Raw genomic sequence first — 19,446 nt, forward strand, 5'->3', positions numbered from 1 at the left:
TTCACACAGCTTGGGAAATCAGGGGGCTGGACTTAGGAAAGGGTATAGGTGTTCCCATGTCAAACACAACTCTTAGGCCAGCCCCCAAACCAGCTCAAGAGGACAGAAAACCAAAGATAGAAACTAGAAATAGGACTGCATGGAGAGGTGACCCCTATGGTAGCTACCTCTAACATAGGTGTCTTATAACGTTTATTGAACTGAATTGAATTGGTGATCACTTTGTTAACAGAGTGGCAGGATTGTCTCTCCTTCCCAGCTTTCCTTGTGGTCCCTACCTCGGACAGAGAGGATGCCAGTGCTGTTGGCTTTGCCCATGAAATTCTCTGCAAAGCAAGTGTATTTCCCTTCATCTGACCGACTGATGTTCCGAAGGATCAAAGTACCATCTGGGGTAATAGTCGTTCTGCATCAGAGAAAGAATGAAAAGGGCTAGAGATTGGCTGCTCTAAGGATATCTGAGACTCAAAAGGAGGGGGACTTATTCCTGAGAACAGGGAGGAGGAACAAGATAAGGAGACAGAGAAAGAAGAGGTAAAAGGAAGGAGGAAGAAGAGGAAGTGGGGGAAGAAGAACTGGTAGGAAGGAAGAGGAGGAGGAATAGTCCAGGAAGCTCATACCTGCTACTGTTGACTAAGATTTCAGTCCCTTTGCTCCAGAGCACAATGGACTTTGGAGCTGACCTGGGCTGGCATGGGATAATAACTTCTCCCCCTCGAGCAGCTGGGATCAGACGCCTTACTGGATTCAGCCGGAAATCAGGAGCAAAAGCTGGAAAAAAAAAAGATTTTTTTTTAATGGTAAGAACTGCCATAGTGACAACTCCTTAGACTAGGTGATTCAATTCAACTCTTAATATAAGAACAAACTTCTTAACTAGAGCTGTCTAAAAGTGGGAGGTGCTGCCTTGGGAGGTAATGAGGTCCCTGTCACTTGAGATATTCTAGTCAAAGTTGGATGAGCCCGTGGTGGGAGTGCTTCTCAGTCAGGTACAGACTGGACTACATGGCCTCTCAGAGGATCCCTGCAAACTCTGAGACTCCAGTTCAGTCATTATCCATTGCTATAGGAGAGTTCAAGGAAGAAAGAGATCATTGTTGCCTTGGGTGGTTAGGGAAGGCTTCAAGGAGGTGGTGAGGGGTTAGCTGGATATTGAAGGGGGGTAGTATTTGAATAAAAGCAGATTAGGAGGCAGGCTGAATTAGAAGATGGGAGATTAGAGGTGAAGACGTCAATTGATCAGTCCCCTTATAATCTAGAATTTATAGCCTTAGAGGTTCTTAGATGCTGGTGACATTTGCAAAGCAACAATCAGTGAGACTTGTATGGTGGGGGGGGTGAAAATTTCCTTCTTTCCTCCACCAACTACTAAACCAGTTGAAATCTATTTTCTTAACATTCTTATTTTATTCTCCATATCTTATTTTTTTAAAAAATCCCTCCACTCAGAAGTGGCAGAATTTAGCAAATTATTAGTATTTTTATGTATTTAATGAGCCTAATTCATCTTGTGAAATCACAACTCCTGGAGTCCTAGTCCCTGATGTTACCTGTGCAACTTTTAAAAAGTTATTGAATGTTTTCTGGAACATGAAATCTTCTTCTTCCCTGGGTGGAAGGGGTAAGACTGACAGGTTGTAGTTTTTACCTTGTACTGCCAATTCAGCACTGGCATAGATGGTGCCATGCTTGTTTTCTGCTACACACTGGTACATGCCAGAGTCCTCCAGGACCAGCTTGGAGAATTTCAGGTCCCCACCAGAAATCTCCATACGGTTCTGTGCAACAGACCAGGATGGGAGAAGAGATTCAGGAGTGAAAGAGGATGTGCTCAGAGCCGCAGGACCAGGGGCTGAGACACTTAATGAAAGCCTAGAACCATTGATGTAAATCATTGGAAGATAGCATTAGGTGCTAATTTTAGGACATTCTGATTAGTTCTAGGCCCTTAAGGAATCAAGGCATAAAGTTTAGAACTAGAAGGATAATTCAATTCAACCCCTTCATTTTACAGATGAAGAAACTGAGGCCCAGAGAGATAAAGTGAATTACTCAGGTCCACAGAGCTACTTAGTGGAAGGACTAGAGGTGGAACATAGTCTCCCAACTGGACAGCTTTCTGCTACACCACAGGATGGACCTCTTTGACTATGAGCATTTGCTCATGGCCATTAGCCAGCCTAAGGAAGTGGGCAAGTGCCTGTGTGCCAGGAAAACTCTGAAGCCTGCAGGACATAAGCTTAATGGTCTCCCAAGCACTCACTTTAATGGGGTTTAACTCTGTCAGCAGATGAAGCTGCCCTGTACATGTCTCAGGGAGACACCCTCTATGGTCTCTGCTCTTCAGAGCCAAGCTGCCTACCCACCTCTAGCATTCCTACCTGGGAGGACAGGGGATCCCCATTTCGGAGCCACCGAACTGTGGGCCTTGGCTTGCCAGCAGCTGCACAGCCCCAGTGCAGATTGGAGCCAATGTCAGCCTCGGTGTCTGAGATGACCTTGAGCCACTCAGGCTGAGCTGGTGGAGAGAGGAGCGAGTGAGACGGTACTTCAAGAGAGAGAGAGAGCTTTATGGGGATAACTTTGGTGACGTAGTACCCATGCTTAACAGCAGAGGGCACCAGGAGCATATCTAGGGATTAAAATGCAACCAGGAAGGAGGAAGTAGGTATTTTCGGAGTTGGTATTTAGTAGTGGTATTCATAACAAAAACTATAATTGTAATCATTGGGACTGGGCCTGTGATTTCCCCGGTATAAGGAACTGCTTGGTGAGGAAAAGTCCTTCTAGGTTAGTACCTTCTCTGAAACTCATAGTTTTATAAACTTACAGAAGTGCTTTGAGCACCATATTGGGAACCTCAGTCAGTAGCATCTATTAAGCACCTACTATATGCCAGGCACTGTGCTAAGCACTAGCATTGAGAAGTTAAATGACTTGCCCAGGGTCAAACAGCCAGTATGTGTCAGGGGTAGTGCTCGAACTCAGGTCTTCCTGGCTTCAAGGCTGAGCTATCTATCCACTGAGCCACACTGCCTCTATAATTGTAATAATAGCTGACATTTATATAGTAGCTTATAATCTGCAAAGCACTATTTACATAGCTTACCTTTTAGCAATTCTGCAAAGATGCTGCTCTTTTCCTGACTTAAAGCCCTACTCTTACTGCTTTGTGGACTCCTTTCTATCTTGTATCAGCTGATAAGACAAGCCCTCTGCTCAGGACTCTCCTCAAACATGGCCCCACTCCATATCTCAGAGCACAGAGTACTTCAGGATGAGTGGAACCAGTCAGCAACCTCTCAGCTATAGCCTGATGTCTGAGGCTCCCGAGGAAGAAGCTTGGAGTACAAGGAATGCCCCTGGCCCCTTACCCTGCACAATGATTCGGCCTTTGGCAGTGTCACGTCCTCTGGAGTTCTCTGCTTCACACTCGTAGGTGCCCTCATCCTCGAAGCTGACGCTGGGGATCTGCAGTGTGGGCTCTGCAGTGGCCCATTGTGTGGGCAGTGAGTCATCCAGCTTTCTCCACTTGATCCGAGGGACTGGGCTGGCAGGAGGAAGTAGGGTGGGAGGGGTAGAAAATGCCAGGACTAGGAGCTGGACTGAATAAGAGCACAGAATCTTCTCTCCTCCCCATTGCTCCCAAATCCCTCCATCACTACTCAGGTCCTCTGTAGGACTGGCTTATGGAGCCTGGGACCAAGGGTTGGGATGATAAATCCCTTAGACTAGAGAGATGAGAAGAGAGAGGTGCTGAGCCTTGGCTGAGGTTCATAAGAGAACAGAATGCAGGAGAAGGGAGGACAGAGTAAGACATGTCTCTCATTCCCTACATCCAAAAGGCACAAGAGGCAGAAAAGGAAGGACTAGGAGCTGATGCTTAAGTGCATTAGATGCCTGTCTCTTTTCTCTCCCTTCCTTCTCTTCTGCCTTCCCCTCCCCTCAGTCCTGACGTTGGGATCAGAGACAGTCCTAGGCAAAAGGTAGGTTTGTGAAGTTTGTCTCATTGCCAGACTCCAAGCCATGCTCAGTCCCCTTCCCCTCCATGGTGTCCCCCTTCACAATACTACTCCATGCTCAGCATGTTTTTTGATCCCTTAACTCCTGTCCCTCATCATTTTGTCCCTCAAGGCCCTAATCTCTAGCTTTCTAAGGTGACACTAGCTAACTAATCTAGGCTAAGGTGTCACTGAACACTAAAGGCTTTTAAAAGATGGATGCAAGGAATAAAGAAATTATGCTGAATCCTAAGGGCCAGGAGGAGGGGGCTTTGGTCAGCAAACTCCATCCCCTTTTGCCATTACTCACTTCCCAAAAGCAAAGCACTCCAGGGTGACCTGTTGTCCAACCAGTGCATAGGTCTCCATGGGGAATCTGGCCTTGATGCTGGGTGGAGATGGACGGGAGTCTGGAGGGAGGAGCCATGCAAATGAGATGTAAATGAGCCCCTGAACCAACAGCTTTGGATCTTATCAGTGCTTAGAAATCCGGCTGAAAGGATTGTTTTTTTTTTATTATTATTATCATTATTATCGATAATGATAATAATTAGAATTTATAAAGGGCTTTATGCTGTACAAAGAACTTTTCATATATTATCTCATTTATTTCTCTGTGTGAGGTGGGGGCGGGGAGTGGAGTATGTGACCTAGTTTAATTCCTAGGCAGGAAGTTAGTTAGCTTTCCAGAGGGAGCCAAGGACTCTATTCAGAGGATTTACCTACTCTCTCTGCCTAGGTCTGAATTCTCCCAGAGGGTAGTAGGACATATTCCAAAGGTATTGGAGTAACTTATTCTCTGGGTACCAGCAGAGGAAGGATGGAGCTGCAGGTAGGGGCCAGACCCTGCCAAGGGGATGATTGGTCTACTCTGGAGTGTCTCCTTTTCCAGGCTCAGTGGTTTCTCCCTGCCCCTTCCCCCAACCCATCCTCTCTTTCCATGTGTGCCAGGTTCCCTGAACCTGACCTTCCGCAGCCAGGTTGAGTTGGGCAAACTTGCTAAAGACACTCTTGGTTATGAAGTCCATGTGGCTGGTGGCCAGGCAGGAGTAGTTGCCCAGGTCAGAGGCATTTGTCCGGGCGATGTACAGGTTTCCCGTTGTCTGGGACACAAAGTGCCGCCCATCAGTTGGGATGAAATTGGGGAACTCATTGAGAAGCCATCGGTAGGACAGACCTGAGGTGGGGAGATAGGGAAGGAGTTGTGCCCCCTGAGCAGACCTAAGGGGCCTCTCTCTGGACACACGACATGTAACACCTGGGTGGGGGAAGAGGTTATGAGGACAGGATCCATTTGGTTACACTCTTGGGTACTCAGTCCCTCAAGGAGAGGTTGTATTCAACAATTCAATTCATTTTAACTGTTATAAATACACACTAGCTAGCCAGGAGCTGTTCTAGGTGCTGAAAATCATAGGTACCTAGATTTAGATCTGGAAGGACCCTAGTGGTCATTTTGTCCCCAATCCTCATTTTAAAGATGAAGGAACTAAGGACCAGAGTGGGAAAGTGACTTGTCCAATTTTGCATAATAAGTAAGAGACCAGGATTGGAACCTAACTCCTCTGATGTCAAATTGCTTAATGCTGTCTCCAAAATATAAAACCAAAACAGACCTTGCCCTTAGAACACTCACATGACCAGCATAAGGAACAGTGAGAGCAAAGACACGGTGGTGGGAGACCACTGTGTGTTGGATAATGGTATAAAATAAAGGAAGGGAATAAGCATTTATTAAATGCCTACTATGTGCCAGGCATTCTGCTAAGTGCTTTACAGATATTATCTCACTTGACCCTGACAATAATCCTGGGATGTAGGTGATATTTTGCAGTTGAGGAAACTGAGGCAAACAGAGATTAAGTGACTCAGGTCATTCTGACTCTAGGCCCAGCCTTCATCTATCTACTTCCTGCTACACTGAGTACCAGGTGGGCAAGAAGGATTACTGACTAGGTCTCAAGAAGGCATCTTAGAGGAGGTAGCATTTGATTATCATGCAAAGGATCTATTTAGTGGGCAAAGAGGGAAGGGAGAATACTCTGGGCAGAAGGGACCACATGAGCAAAGGCAGAGAGGTGGGAAACCACAGTGTGCTAGGTGGTGGTGGTGGTGGTGGCAGCAGCGATGGTGGCAGTGGCGGCAGTGGTGGTGTTGGTGGTAATGCAGAAAGTGGCCAAGTTTGGCTAGAGTATAGAGTTCATGGAGGGAAGTAATGAGGGATGAGAATGAAGGGTAGGGTGACACTCAATTATAGAAGGTCAATTCATGGAGAAGACAGTGCTTGATAATTATAATGGCTGACATTTGTATGTGCTTTTCGTGTATTGTCTTATTTGATCTTCACAGCAACCTTGTGATGTAGGGCTATCAGCCCCATTTTACAGATGAAGACTTAGAGGGGATTAAGGTTCTGAGGCAGGATTCAAACCCAGGTTGCCCTTACCCTAAGTCCAGAAATCTACCCACTGTACCACATCATGAGATACTAGAATTGCAGGTACCTGGAGCTATGCTCCCAAAGGGAAAGCCTGAGCCTCTACCACTTCTTTCCTCCTCCTGCAACACTCTGTCTTTCCAAGGATGTCAGCCAGTGCACTAGGGTTTCAACAACGCATCTGGTTTGTTCTTTGTCTCAGGCCTGAATGACCGGATGACTCACCTGGGTAGTGGGCAGGCGGGTTGCAGGGCAACATCACCCCCCAGCCCTCGTGGGTTTTCACAGGATCTCTTTCCTCCTTGGAGAATTCCTGCAAAACTATAAAGCAACAACAGGGGGCTCATTACCATCTTGCGCTGGCCCAGACCTCAAGGTCTCTGACTTATGTAATTAGTCTCTATCAGTGCCCTTAAAATGAAAGGCTGTGGGGTGCAGTAGGAAAAAATACTGTTATTTATTATTTTCAAATATTTTTTATTTCATTAGATATTTCCCAATTGCATGTAAATATTTTTAAGCATTCTTTTTTTTCTTTTAATTGAGTTTCAGGGGCAGCTAGATGGCACAGTGGATAGAGCACTGGCCCTGGAGTCAGGAGGACCTGAGTTCAAATCTGACCTCAGACACATAACACTCACTAGCTGTGTGTCTCTGGGCAGGTCACTACCCCCAATTGCCTCACATTAAAAAAATTAAGTTTCAAATTCAAGATGGTGTTATTTAGAGTCAGAGGACTTGAGTAGAAATCCTAGCTCTGTCACCACCTAAGTGACACTGAGTAATTTCGGTCCCTTTTTATTTTTCCCTTTCATGGCTTTTCAGAGAAAAAGATACTAATTATACTGAATCCTAAGGGCCAGGAGGAGGGGGCTTTGGTCAGCAAACTCCATCCCCTTTTGCCATTACTCACTTCCCAAAAGTGAGTTAGTGACTTAATATTTTACTCTTTCCAGGAGATAGACTGACCTCGTTCCTCACTTGGTGAGAATTAGTAGAGAGAAGAACGTTCACTGTGCCTGAAGCTAGTTTAGACTTGAACCCCATTCTGGGTTTTCTCACCTATAGGTGGACGAGGGGGAAGGGAGAAGAATTTGCCTAGACTGAGCATCAAAAAGAAGCCAATGCTTAACCCCAAGGACACAATCATACTTAATAACAACTACCTTATATATAACACTTTTAAGGTTTGCAAATATCTTTACATGTATATTATCTCATTTTATCCTCATAACAGCCTTGTTATGGGTACTGTTAGTATTCCCATTTTACAGATGAGGAAACTGAGGCTGAGAGAGGTTTCTCCACTTGCTCAGGATCATACATCTAGCCTCAGAGCTAAGATTTAAACCCAGCTCTTCTGACTCCAAGTTGGATTGTTCTATTTCCCTCAAGGTGATATTTTGGAGGTAGTTGACTTCACTTCATACCCTATAGAACTGATTCTATCAACAAATAAGGCTGGTCCTAATCAATACAACCCATCCCAAGCAGTGCCATGCCCACATCACCTGAGTGCATACAGTCTCCCCTCTCTGCTTTCAATCTACAAGACTTACAACCAAAGCGGAGCACAGCCTCTCTGCTGACCACAGTGCCCACTGGGTTAGAGGCCAGGCACTGGTACACACCAGCATCCCTGGCCTTGGTGGGGTTCATGATGACCAGGTTGCCTCCAACCAACTGGTAGTGGGGATCCTGCTCCAGCTTCATCTCTGTGCCATTCATCTTCCATCTGTTGAGAATGAAGAAAAGAAGGGATGGCTGTTTAGTTCTGAGCTAGGGGTCATTTTAGCTTCAGGGAACAGGCTAGTTCTGGAGTCATCTCCAAGGGACTCTGTGACTTGGACTTAGATCAACTCTCATGCATGGTTTGGGGTCGGCTTTAAAGGGGAGAATGTGCCCCTTGCCTGGATCTAACCTTGACCCAAGCCCAGGAATAGGATGTCTCACCTGTATGTGGCTGGAGGGCTTGCCCGGGCACGGCAGGCCAGGGCTATCTTCTCTTCTGATGACTCCTCAGGGAACAAAGAGCTGACAGGCTGGTCTTCAAAGACAGGCCCAAAGATGGCAGGAGAGCCCTGGGCTGGATTCCAAGCTGGAAATGTGGAATAGTAATCACAGAGACTTAGGAGTGGAGCCCAAACTCATTTCTGCAGATGGGGTTAACCTGGTCTGAGAGACAAAGATTTTGGTTGCCTGTAAAGAACAGCTTCCTAACAAGTGGAATGGGCCGCTCCAGGATCCCTGCAGATTTTCTATAGAACCTGCTTGACCACTTGTCAGGGATCATAGGATCACTGATCTTGAGTGGCCTTAGAGACCAACCAGCTCCTTCCAAAGAAAACTGAGATCCAAGGAAGTAAGTGACTTGTCCAAGGTCATGCAGACAATAAACATTAAAGGAGGAGTTGAACCCATAGTTTGTATTGTTTCCATTCTAATAAAGATAGAAGGGATTCCTGTTCAGATCCAGTTTGGGCAAAACATTCTGTGAGATTCCTCTCTCTCTCTCTGACAGAGAAAACAGAGTGATGGAGACAGAGAGAGATAGAGGAAGATAGAGAAAGAGAGACCGCGACAGTATCTGTAGGGGAAGAAGCAGGATTTTGGACTTCGGGTAGGCGGGTTTCTGAGCATGAAATGAAATCATATGTAAACACTAATAATAATAGCTTACACACACACACACACACACACACACACACACACAGATCAATTCACAGTTACAAAAGCACTTTTCCCACTTGAATCTTATAACTGTCCATGGTTTAATAGCATAAGTATTTCCTGTTCCCATTTTACAAATGAGGAAATTGACTAGTTAAGTCAGACTAGTTAAGCCCTCAAAATCACACAGGACACAAGGACTAAAACTCAAGCCATAGTGTCACAGAATCTCCAAGATTCTCTGCTAATCCAGCCCCTCCCCGAACAAGTCCCCCTCTGCAACATAGCGCCCAGGTGGCCAGCCAGCCTTTGCTGGAAGAGCCCTACACTGAGGCGAAGCCCACTCCTGCCTCCTGGGCAGCCCATTCTGTCTTTGGATGGCTCAGACTGTTAGCAAGGCTTCCTTTACATCATATCTTCTTGCCTCTTTGTAACTTCTACCCATTTCTACTCCTTCCTTCCACCCTGTGTGTCCAAGCAGATTGAGTTTAAGCCTTATTCCATGTGACAAACCTTCAAATACTTGATGACATTTAATGGGTCCTCATAAATCTTCTCTGTTCTAGTCCCCAAAGGATTTAGGATCATGAAAACTAAAGACTGAGTTATAGCTCTGCTAACACTTAGCTACATGACTATGGACAAATTCAAGTCGAGTCAACAAACATTGATTAAGTACCTACTCTGTGAATTTTTTATACTGATGAAATTACAGGTTTGGACCACAAAAAAAAAAGTTTGAGTCAGGTACTGTGGTGCTAGGTGCTGGGGACACAAATACAAAAAATAAATATTCTCTATCCTTTAGGAGCTTATATTCTAGTGGGGGGTGTTACATCACGTACACCAGTAAATAAAAAGTGATTCCAAGAGGAAGAGATATGGGAGATCAGTTGATAGCTAACATTTATGTAGTGCCTATTATGTGCTAAGTGCTTTACAATTATTTCATTTGATCCTCACAACAACCTTGGGAGGTGGGTGCCCTCATGGTTTCCATTTTACATTTGAGGAAACTGAGGCAAACAGAGGTTAAATGACTTGCTTAGAGTCACACAGCTAGTAAGTGTCTGAAGTCAGATTTGAACTCTAGTCTTCCTGACTCCAGGCCTAGTGCTCTATCCACTGAGCCATCTAGCTGCCAGTAAACATCTCTTCTAGAAGGTGTCACTTGAGCTACCCTTAGAAGGGAGCTAAGGATTCTACAAGAAGATGAGGAGAGAGTGTCTTCTGAAAAGACATGCCCCTTTCTCATCCTCCCCTCCCCAAGGGATGTTGATTGGGCACTGGGAAAACCTAACAAGCTGTCAAGGAAGCATCTGGATGGCACCATAGTGCTGGTCCTGGAGTCAGAAGGACTTGAATTCAAATTTGTCCACAGAGATTTACTAGCTGTGTGACCCTGGACAAGTCACTTAACCGCTATCTGCCTCAGTTTCCCTAATTGTAAAATGGGCATAACAATCCTATAGCTACCTCAAAGGATCAGAAGATCAAATGAGATAACATTTGTAAAGCACTTTAGCACAGTTCCTGGCACATAGTAGGTGCTATGTAAATGTTTCTATCCTTCTCTTCCCCCTCTCCCTCCTCTTTGACTTGTAACAGAGTGCATGGTAGAGGGGAGGACAGAACAGTATGGGCTACTGAACATAGCATTAGAAAGACTCAAATCTTCTCTTGTATACTTCCTAGCTAAGTGACCCTGGATAAGTCACTTAAGATCTCTGTGCCTCAGCTTTCCTCATTAAACAAGAGGGTTGGACTTGATGGTCTCTAAAGTTCCATTTAGCTTTAAATCTATGCCCTTACGACTAGCGTAAGACCAGAAAGGTAGGCAGGAGCCAGTCTTAAATGCTAGGCTGAAGATTTGTGTTTTAAAAATAATTTAATTGCTCTGGGCCTCCATTTCCTCTTTGCTCAAATGAAAGTGTACTAGGGCAATCAAAAATAAAATTCTCATGATCCATAGATTTTTTACTCTGGCCAAGTTTGGAAGGTGAAGTGGAATGGTGTAGGGAATAGAGATGACCTTAAAACAGGAAACAGGAAGACCTGGGTTGAAATCCTACTCCTAGCACATACTATCTGTGTGGCCCTTAGCAAATCACTCATGTCAATCTCCTCTAGAATGGAGGGCCACTAAACCCTGCTTAAGGATCGCCTCTGGCTGCATATTGACTTAGAAAATTACATATTAACAGTATCTATGTTCTATGATATTTTTATTTATCTTGTTAAAGATTTCCCAATGACATTTTAATCTGGTTGAGGCCACACAGAGGATGTTGTGACTGTCTGTTTAACATCTTTGTTCCACAGGCTTTGCTTTTTTTTTTTTAACTTTTTTATTGAACAGATAAAAGGAATGCTCTACAGGCCTGACTCTCCACTTCCTCCTCCATCTCCCTGCCTTGCCCCCCCAATCTCTCATGGCCTCTTTTTCTTGACAGATTTGAACTCAAGTCCTCCTGACTTCAGGGCCGGTGCTCTATCCACTGCGCCACCTAGCTGCCCTGCCTCTTTTTCGCATTTCAAGTCTGCTACTTGTTCTCTCCATGGCCATGAATGGATGGGATACTTGCAAAGTGAGAGTCAGTTTCCCAGTGCTATTATAGCTCTGGTCTTCACCAGTCAGGAAGACCTGAGTTCTAATCCTGCTTCAGACACTTACTAGCTGTGTGGACCAGGGCAAGTCATTGAACCTTTGTCTGCCTCAGTTTCCTTATCGGTAAAATAGGGACAAAGTTACTGTGAGGCTCAAATGAGTCAATAGATGGAAAGTGCTTTGTAAGCCTTTAAGAACTGAGAAGCCGCAGAATTGACTCTTTCAAATAGTGTCGCTGGAGAAGACTTTTGAGAGTCCCTTAGACAGCAAGCAGATCAAATCAGTCAATACTTAAAGAAATTAATTCAGGCTATTCATTGGAAGGTCAAATACAGAAGCTGAAGCTTAAATACTTTGGCCACATAAGAGAAGACAGGACTCACTGGAAAAGACTCTGATGTTGGGAAAGATTGAAGGCAAAAGGAAAACAGGAAGGCAGAGGAAGATGAGATGGATAGATGGCATCATGGAAACAATGAACATAAACCTGGACACACTTTGAGAGATAGTGGAACACAGAAAACCCTGGTTTATGGGGTCACAAAGAGTAAGACACGACTGAACAGGAAGAGCTATACAAATGCAACTACAGCAACTATTATTATTAATAATAAGAAGCTATTAAATGATATTGAATGACGATAATAAATGATAATAAATTACAGCTAAAAGAAAAGGTTCCTCATGGAATTGAGCAGGCAACGTCCTGAGATCAGGGAGAAGCCAACTCAGAATCCAGGAGTCCTTGTCTCTTCTATGTTAGGGCTCTCTCTGTTCTGTATTACTGTTGTTTGTTTCAGTGGTGTGTAACTATTCATGACTCCTTACTCTGTATTTGTACCTTTCAAAAGCAGTCATTTGTCTTTCCAGTCATTGCTGGTCTCCTGTCAGTCTGGGCTGCCTCTCCCCTCGCATCAAGACCCCTTCCTTCTCCCCAACCTCCCCCCATCATCATCAAGGGGAGAGGTGAGGCGGCTCCACTAATTGGCTCCCACCCCTCAGAGCAGCTGGTTTCAATGCTCCTCGATGGCTGATGGGGGAAGGGGGATCCCTATTAACCAATTAATGCTCCCCCCGTCGCAGCCCACATCCAGCTGTCAACCCAGCTCCAGGGGTGTGGGGCCAGCCTCCCCACTCTCTTGCAGCTGAGACCTAGCCCTGGTCCCTTGGGGATGAGGGGGGCAGCTGCTTAGCAGCTCTCCGAAGAGTCCCTGAAACTCCCTCCCCCAGTACTTGCTGGGCTATAGAGCTGGGAGACATGACTCAATCTCCTGGGCTGGAGAGCACAGCTTAATCCCGAGTTAATGACCGTGGCCCAGGGCAGGGAGGAGGCTGCCCCAAGCCGGAGATGGGAAGGAGTCATGGGGGAAAGGGAGGTCTGTCAGACTGCTGAAAGCATCCTAGAATAATAACTACACTCGGTCTCCGAGGATCTGTGGGGGGTCAATGGTTATTAATAGGGTTGGGCCAGGCTGGGGGAGGGGAGGGGAAGCATGGATGCTTCAGTTTTCTCTATGAAGCATCTTATTTGCCTCCTCATGCACATTCACACATACACCCAATATACTGGCACACACATCCAAGTGCACAGAAAACACTCACATGTACACACATTTGTATAAGCTGCATAATCCACTTTCACAGTTACTGTATACAAACACACTCATGTCCACATCCATACATAGACATACAAACATGCATTGATTTTCAAATACTCATGAACAGCCTGGATATAGGATTTTATTGGCGTGGGAGTTCCTTTCACCAACTCAGGCAGGTCACAAACCACTTACAAATGAGTAGGTAAATCTTAGAAGAGAGGCCATGTAGAAAGTAGACAGAGAGAGGACCTCAGAGCATGAAGACAAGTTCTGATGCCTACTGGGTGTGAGCCTGGGCAACTCACTTAAACTCGCTGTGTCCCAGCAGCTCTCTAAGACAATGAATTGTGGAACGATTGCTAATCAGCATTACTGGAGGGAATTTCCTTGTTGGGAATCTTTTATATACCAATGAAATCATGGGTCTGGTACACACACACACACACACACACACACACACACACACACACACACGTCTTTGAAAGTGGCTGGAAGCTGGACAATGCAGTGGATGGGGCACTCCCGAACTTGGAGTTAAGAAGATCTGAGTTCAAACTGGGCCTCAGACACTGACTAGCTGTGTGACCCTGGGCAAGTCATTTCCCCTCTGCCTGCCTCAGTTTCCTCATTTGTAAAAGGTGGGCAATAATAATACAACCTACCTGCCAGGGTTGTTGGGAGGGTAAAATGAAATAATATTTGTAAAAAGCTTTGCTAATATTAACAAGTTCACTAAAATAAATGTTGGCTCTTAGTATTATTACCACACACCTCTACACAGTACCAATTAGTACAATTACATATTTATATGTGTGTGCATTTATACATCTATATACACATACTTTGCTTCTCACATATGCACAGTACATGTAACCATACCTACTTATATGTGCATATATACCCTTTGTTCTACTTACTCATACTTACACACTTATATACACAAAGCATGTTGCTCCTAAACTGCAGTCTTGGTGTGGTTGACTGTACTTGTCATCTGCTGTATCCTCCATTGTGCCCCTCCCCATCCCAGCCTGTAACTCACCCACAGCTATCCTTGGCAGCCTCTGTTAGGTCTCTACCATACTTATGTATAGATTGGAGCTCTCAGCCTCAACCGCAGTCAATGGAAGCTTCAGGGATGCTTGAGGAGGAAGCATGGGGAATCCACAGACAGGGACAAGTCCTTATTTATGATCTGGTCTATCTGGGAGGTGATGCTGGGAGAGCCCAGGCAGGATTTCCATTCCTCCTCCCCTCCTCCCCCACACAGATCCAAGAAGACAGACAAGATTGCTGGAGCTGCCTTCCCTGGTAACACCCAAAGCTGTGAGATCGGGGCATGGCTGAAGGAGACAAGCAAGGATCACATGCTTTCTGTGTCTCTGGGTCCAATGGGGGTCAATAGAGGGCCCTAGCAATGGAGGCGTGACCTTGTAGGGGCTTCTTATGTGGCTAAATACGTTGAGATGATCAGCTCCAAAGTCCTCCTATTGTCCCCACAGCCAAGAAGGCAGCCAAGGACCCCAGTGGTTCTCTCACATCAGTCTATCCTGAAAGTCTCTGACAGCCCCCTCTATTCCTTCCTAGGGGAAGCTCCTTCTTCCCAGTTGAGCCTTGAGCTGGTTAGAATTCAAGGGCAGGATTTAGAGCCCAGTTACCAGTCCTTATGAGTCCCCACCCTAGCTGCTTTTGAGGAAGCAGAGGAAGAAGGGGGGAAGCTGAGAACTCTTACAGATTTGTGTCAGTCTCCTTCCTTTCCCTACTAACTCTAGTTCCTGAACTTGTCTGGGGTATATGTACAAGAAATGAGATATTCAGAAAACATGGCAATCAGTTTCCCTCTGAGGAAAGGAAGCAGATGGGCACAGTACAAAATGAAAGAGCCCTAACTGCCAAGATGCATAACCTAGCCTTGGGAGGGGTCAGAGACCTCCACCCTAGAGTGGGGGGGAGGAACTAGGAGATTGGGGAACCAAAGGAGTTGAAGAAGAATATTTGTGACCTCCCTCCTTTTCTTTTCACTGGAGGAGTCTTGGTCCACCTTTGTAATGTAGGCAAGGACTATCTCTAACCTCCTGATTTTATACCGTGTCTGATGGAGGTACCTTGGCATGATTATGTCTCTCAAGAAGGCCTTCCTTCTCCTTTAGGTTTAGAGACTTTACCTTCCATGTCTCATCTTAGGGCAACTTGCCACCAGAGCTCATCTTATTTTGAAGACTCTGTTTTGTTCCAGGTGGAACACTCTATATCTACTATTTTCCTTTCTAGGTTCCTTTCTCTATGCTTGTGATTCTTATGCAGTCTTGGGTTAAAAAATTTTATCCTCTATAGCTTAGATAGTTCATTATCCAGCTACATCTCTGCTTTTCTGAAACTCAAATGTTCACATTTCCATACATTCTCCCTATTTATCAAGATATGAACGTTGTCCTCAAGGACTAAATTTCTGCCCTCACCCCCAATCTTTTGGATCTTAGCAGCGTTTTGTTTTTGTTCATTTGTTCCTGGTCTACCCCTCTCCCCCACCCCCACCCCTCCAAGTAGGGACACAGTAAATTCTAATGGATAGGGCTGCAAATCAGGACGTTTAGATTCTAACCCTTGAAGTGGGTTACTTAACCTCTAAGGTTAAATCACTTAACCTTTCTAGGTTTCAAGTTCCCCATCTATACTAAAAGGGAGAAAATCCTCACTCCTTATCTCATAGAGAAGACAGGAGAACAGATAAGATCATAGCCAGCAGAGAGCTTTGGTAAGAAAGGTGCTATAGAACTGCAAATTTAGACAGCTAATATCATCATTATTGTTATTATTGATAGTATCTTCACTCTGAGCAGAGATGAAATCTCTTACCTGAAAAAGACAGCATGGCTAAGGATACCATCAGCAGCTGCTCAGGGATCCCCATTGCCAGTCTTAGAAAGAGGGAGCTGGAGACTGGAGTGTAGAAAACCTTAGCCAAGGAGAGAAGAGGTGTTGGGACCAGAGGAGGAGAAGGACCTGGGAAAAAGGGGAAAAACAAACAGAGATGAATAATGAGTCAAGGAGCTGCCGAGCCTTTCCACTCACTGACTTGTGCCCACAGCCCCTCCTAGCCCCTCTTACTGGTTGAGAATGGGGAGTTGGGGAGGGGGTTGAGGAGGGAGAAATAGCTTCATTAATGCTTTCCATTCAGAGCAGGGGGAGAAGACAGGAATCATAGAAGCACTAAGCCTCCCTGGGAATCCCAAGGGAAAGTGCTTGGGCTATTACCAAGTAGCTCTTTCCTGGACTGAGTGCCTCAGTACATGTCCCCTGGGTGTCTGGGCCCTCCCCTGCCTCCTCCTTCTCTCCCTCTCTTCCCCTCTTCCCCCCACCCCACTGTTCCCTCTTCCCTGTCTCTCTTTCCCAAGGTAGGGGATGATCACTCTCCTAAACTCCACTGAATAGCTGTCTGATCATGAAATCTACAGGATCGGTTCACCTGGAGAAAGGTGAACCCTCTCCTTTGTGCTAGCCCTCTGCACCCTTGGGGAGAAGGGGATTCCCACCTGTGTATAAGGAAAGGGTCCCATTCAGTTGCAGACTTCCTCTGAGACAGTGTTCCAGACCTCAGTTACTCCCTAGCACTAAGACTCCATTGGACAGCTGCATTAATGCTTTCAGGCCCAAGGTTAATACAGGCTTTGTTTTTCTTGTAGTGGGGATGGTTGCATCAAACCATTCACATCTTCTCACCCAGGAATCATTCACATCCTCTGAGCCAGTCCTCTTATGTCCAACAGCAACATTTGTGAGACGCCTGCCTCACCTGGCCCCTTATGACTAACAGTGCACATTTGTGAGACAGTTGTCTGTCTGCAGAGCTAGCCCTCTTGTGGCCAACCTCATACATCTGTGGGACTTTGCCCTCTTGTACCTATCTGTGTAGGTAGTGTAAGGCAGCTAGCTGCCTGAAGCTAGGGATGAGCTTTTTGTAGGCTCCAAGAAGCTAACTAACTGTCCTCCGCAGAAATCAAAGCTGTAACCTCTGTCTCATTTGTACCACTTTCTCACTAGCTGAACAGAAGGAGTGAATGCTGATCTCAGAGGATCTTGACAGAACCTAGGAAGAGTTTAAGGCCAAAGGTGCCTCATTGCCAGTAGCTGCTGAGAGACTGTTTACTGATGATGTTAAATTCTGGAACAGAGGACATATTTCTCTAGGCAGGGGATGCTAAGGAGCAGAACCTTCTGTCCATAAGCCAGGCTTTGACTTGAACATAATGAAGGGGGAGCCACGGGACTCAACATTCTGTCTATTTCCACACCTTTGGGAAGAATCTGGAATCCTAGGAGTCAAGGTGACAAGCTTGGGGTCCACCTAGCACTGCCCTCTTGAAGAAGCCTCTTCCTGATCTGGGCTTTTGGGTTCAGGGAAAGCCCAGGACGTTGGAAATCCACATGAAATCCCAAATTGGAATTTTAGCTAATCACAGAGCCCATCCCATCCCAGCTGTTCTCATGATAAGCATTGTGAGCAGGTTTGAGTTTCCCCATCTTCTATGCCTTGTCTGACTTTCTCGGGTGAGGCTGATGAGCAAAGGGAGAGCAGTTAGGACACCAGAGTTGTAGTACTGGTTCTGTGGCTAATTAGCTCTATTCCTTGAGCAGGTTTTTTTTATTTGTTTTTTTTTCAACTACCTTAGGCATCAGTTTCTTTCTCTTAAAATGAAGGAGTTGGAAATTCTCTCAGGTCCTTTCCAGCTCTGCCACTCTATGAATCAGAGAAGGAGGAAGGACAGTGACAATAAAGTTATCTAGAAAATGCTAGTCACTTGGATAAATGAGAATTGATCATTGATGATTAAAGGCTCACTCTACTTAAGGTCAGGTGAGGGAGGTGCCTGAAGAAGAAGGCAATTTCAGTGTTTACTTCCAAGAAAATTCCTTTTTCTCTGCTCTTTTTCTAGGTGCCCCTTGGAGGAGGCACATCTTCAGCCCCCATTATTCCAATGCCCATAGACCCTTTGACTATTTCCTCAGCATCTGCAGCCCCAGCTGCAGCCTGGTGGATGGAACCTTGGGGGAAACCTGGGGCTGGCAGGAAGAATGTTAAAAGGAAGGGGGCTGGGAGGAGCCGAGAAGGAGGCCTGGTCAGGAAGATAGGGTTGTTACACAGAACAGATGGGAGCTCCCCGATTCCACCTTGTCAAGAACCACCCAGGTGTTCCTCCGTCCACCTCCTTCAGTTTACCAGTAAAGAAATGTCCCAGGCAGGAAGGGAGATAAGCATATATAGCTGAGATCCCTACTCATCTTCATCAAATTTTCCTTATTCTCTAACAATCCTGAGCTTTGGACTGAATCCCCAAATATTAGTGCTAGAAGGGAGCTTAGGGATCACCTGGTCTAAATTCCTTCATTTTTACAGATGGGGAGACTGAGGCATGAGGAGGGGGGATGATTTGGCCAAGGTCATACAGTAAGTTAGCATACTTGAACCCTCAGTCTCTCCTGCCAGCAATCTCTACTCGGCCCTTTGGGTGATATTACCTGGATTTCCTCACTGAGATTAATGGAGGAAGCAATTCTGTTTTTCACTTAGGTCAGGAGAGGTGGAGAAATCTAGCAGGGGTAGGGATAGGGTAGGGTAGCATGCAAAGTCTGACCCAACAGACATGGGGTTCAAGACTTGTAGAATAAGTCTGACAAAACCTGGGACACCCCTTTCCCCACCTGGTTTATTTCTTTTTTCAAATTTTTTTGAAGGCTTATTTATTTATTTTGGGGGCAATGGGGGTTAAGTGACTTGCCCAGGGTCACACAGCTAGTGTTATGTGTCTGAGGTCAGATTTGAACTCAGGTCCTCCTGAATCCAGGGCCAGTGCTCAATCCACTGCTCCACCTAGCTGCCCCTGGTTGATTTCTTTATAAGCAGCCCCTAGACCATCCCAGAAGGTGATTCTGGGATACAATATCCAGACCTAGGTATTAGACACAAGATTACCTGTGCCTCCCTCCATACGCCCTCACAATTTCATTCACATGTGAACGCACGTACACTGGGATTATAAATACCAGCAGCCCTCCATCATCTAGCTCCAGCCTACCTTTCCAGGCACACTGTACACTACTGTTCTCCAGGGATTCTTTAGCTGCTGCCAA

At 45.7% G+C, this 19,446-nt stretch overlaps 1 protein-coding gene across 3 annotated transcripts in view; it reads right to left on the bottom strand.

Moving 5' to 3' along the window:
- Nucleotides 1-19,446, bottom strand: part of CNTN2 (contactin 2) — a 59,024-nt gene that overhangs the window by 23,060 nt on the left and 16,518 nt on the right. For 2 of the 3 annotated variants that reach the window (XM_021003129.2, XM_021003128.2), the window contains 11 exons: nucleotides 16,174-16,320; nucleotides 8,392-8,536; nucleotides 7,998-8,173; nucleotides 6,664-6,759; nucleotides 4,969-5,178; nucleotides 4,312-4,411; nucleotides 3,375-3,550; nucleotides 2,382-2,518; nucleotides 1,649-1,778; nucleotides 621-771; nucleotides 279-406 (listed from right to left, as the gene is read on the bottom strand). In XM_021003129.2, the coding sequence (XP_020858788.1) occupies nucleotides 279-406; nucleotides 621-771; nucleotides 1,649-1,778; nucleotides 2,382-2,518; nucleotides 3,375-3,550; nucleotides 4,312-4,411; nucleotides 4,969-5,178; nucleotides 6,664-6,759; nucleotides 7,998-8,173; nucleotides 8,392-8,536; nucleotides 16,174-16,228 (1,504 nt within the window). In that variant the 5' untranslated portion in view covers nucleotides 16,229-16,320. Of the gene's footprint in view, nucleotides 1-278; nucleotides 407-620; nucleotides 772-1,648; nucleotides 1,779-2,381; nucleotides 2,519-3,374; nucleotides 3,551-4,311; nucleotides 4,412-4,968; nucleotides 5,179-6,663; nucleotides 6,760-7,997; nucleotides 8,174-8,391; nucleotides 8,537-16,173; nucleotides 16,321-16,850; nucleotides 17,008-19,446 lie in introns of those variants that run through there. The other variant, XM_021003130.2, reaches the window with a different exon arrangement.

The sequence above is a fragment of the Phascolarctos cinereus genome, unplaced genomic scaffold (assembly GCF_003287225.1).
Source record: "Phascolarctos cinereus isolate Bilbo 61053 unplaced genomic scaffold, phaCin_HiC Scaffold_5;HRSCAF=322, whole genome shotgun sequence".
Classification (NCBI taxonomy): domain Eukaryota; kingdom Metazoa; phylum Chordata; class Mammalia; order Diprotodontia; family Phascolarctidae; genus Phascolarctos; species Phascolarctos cinereus.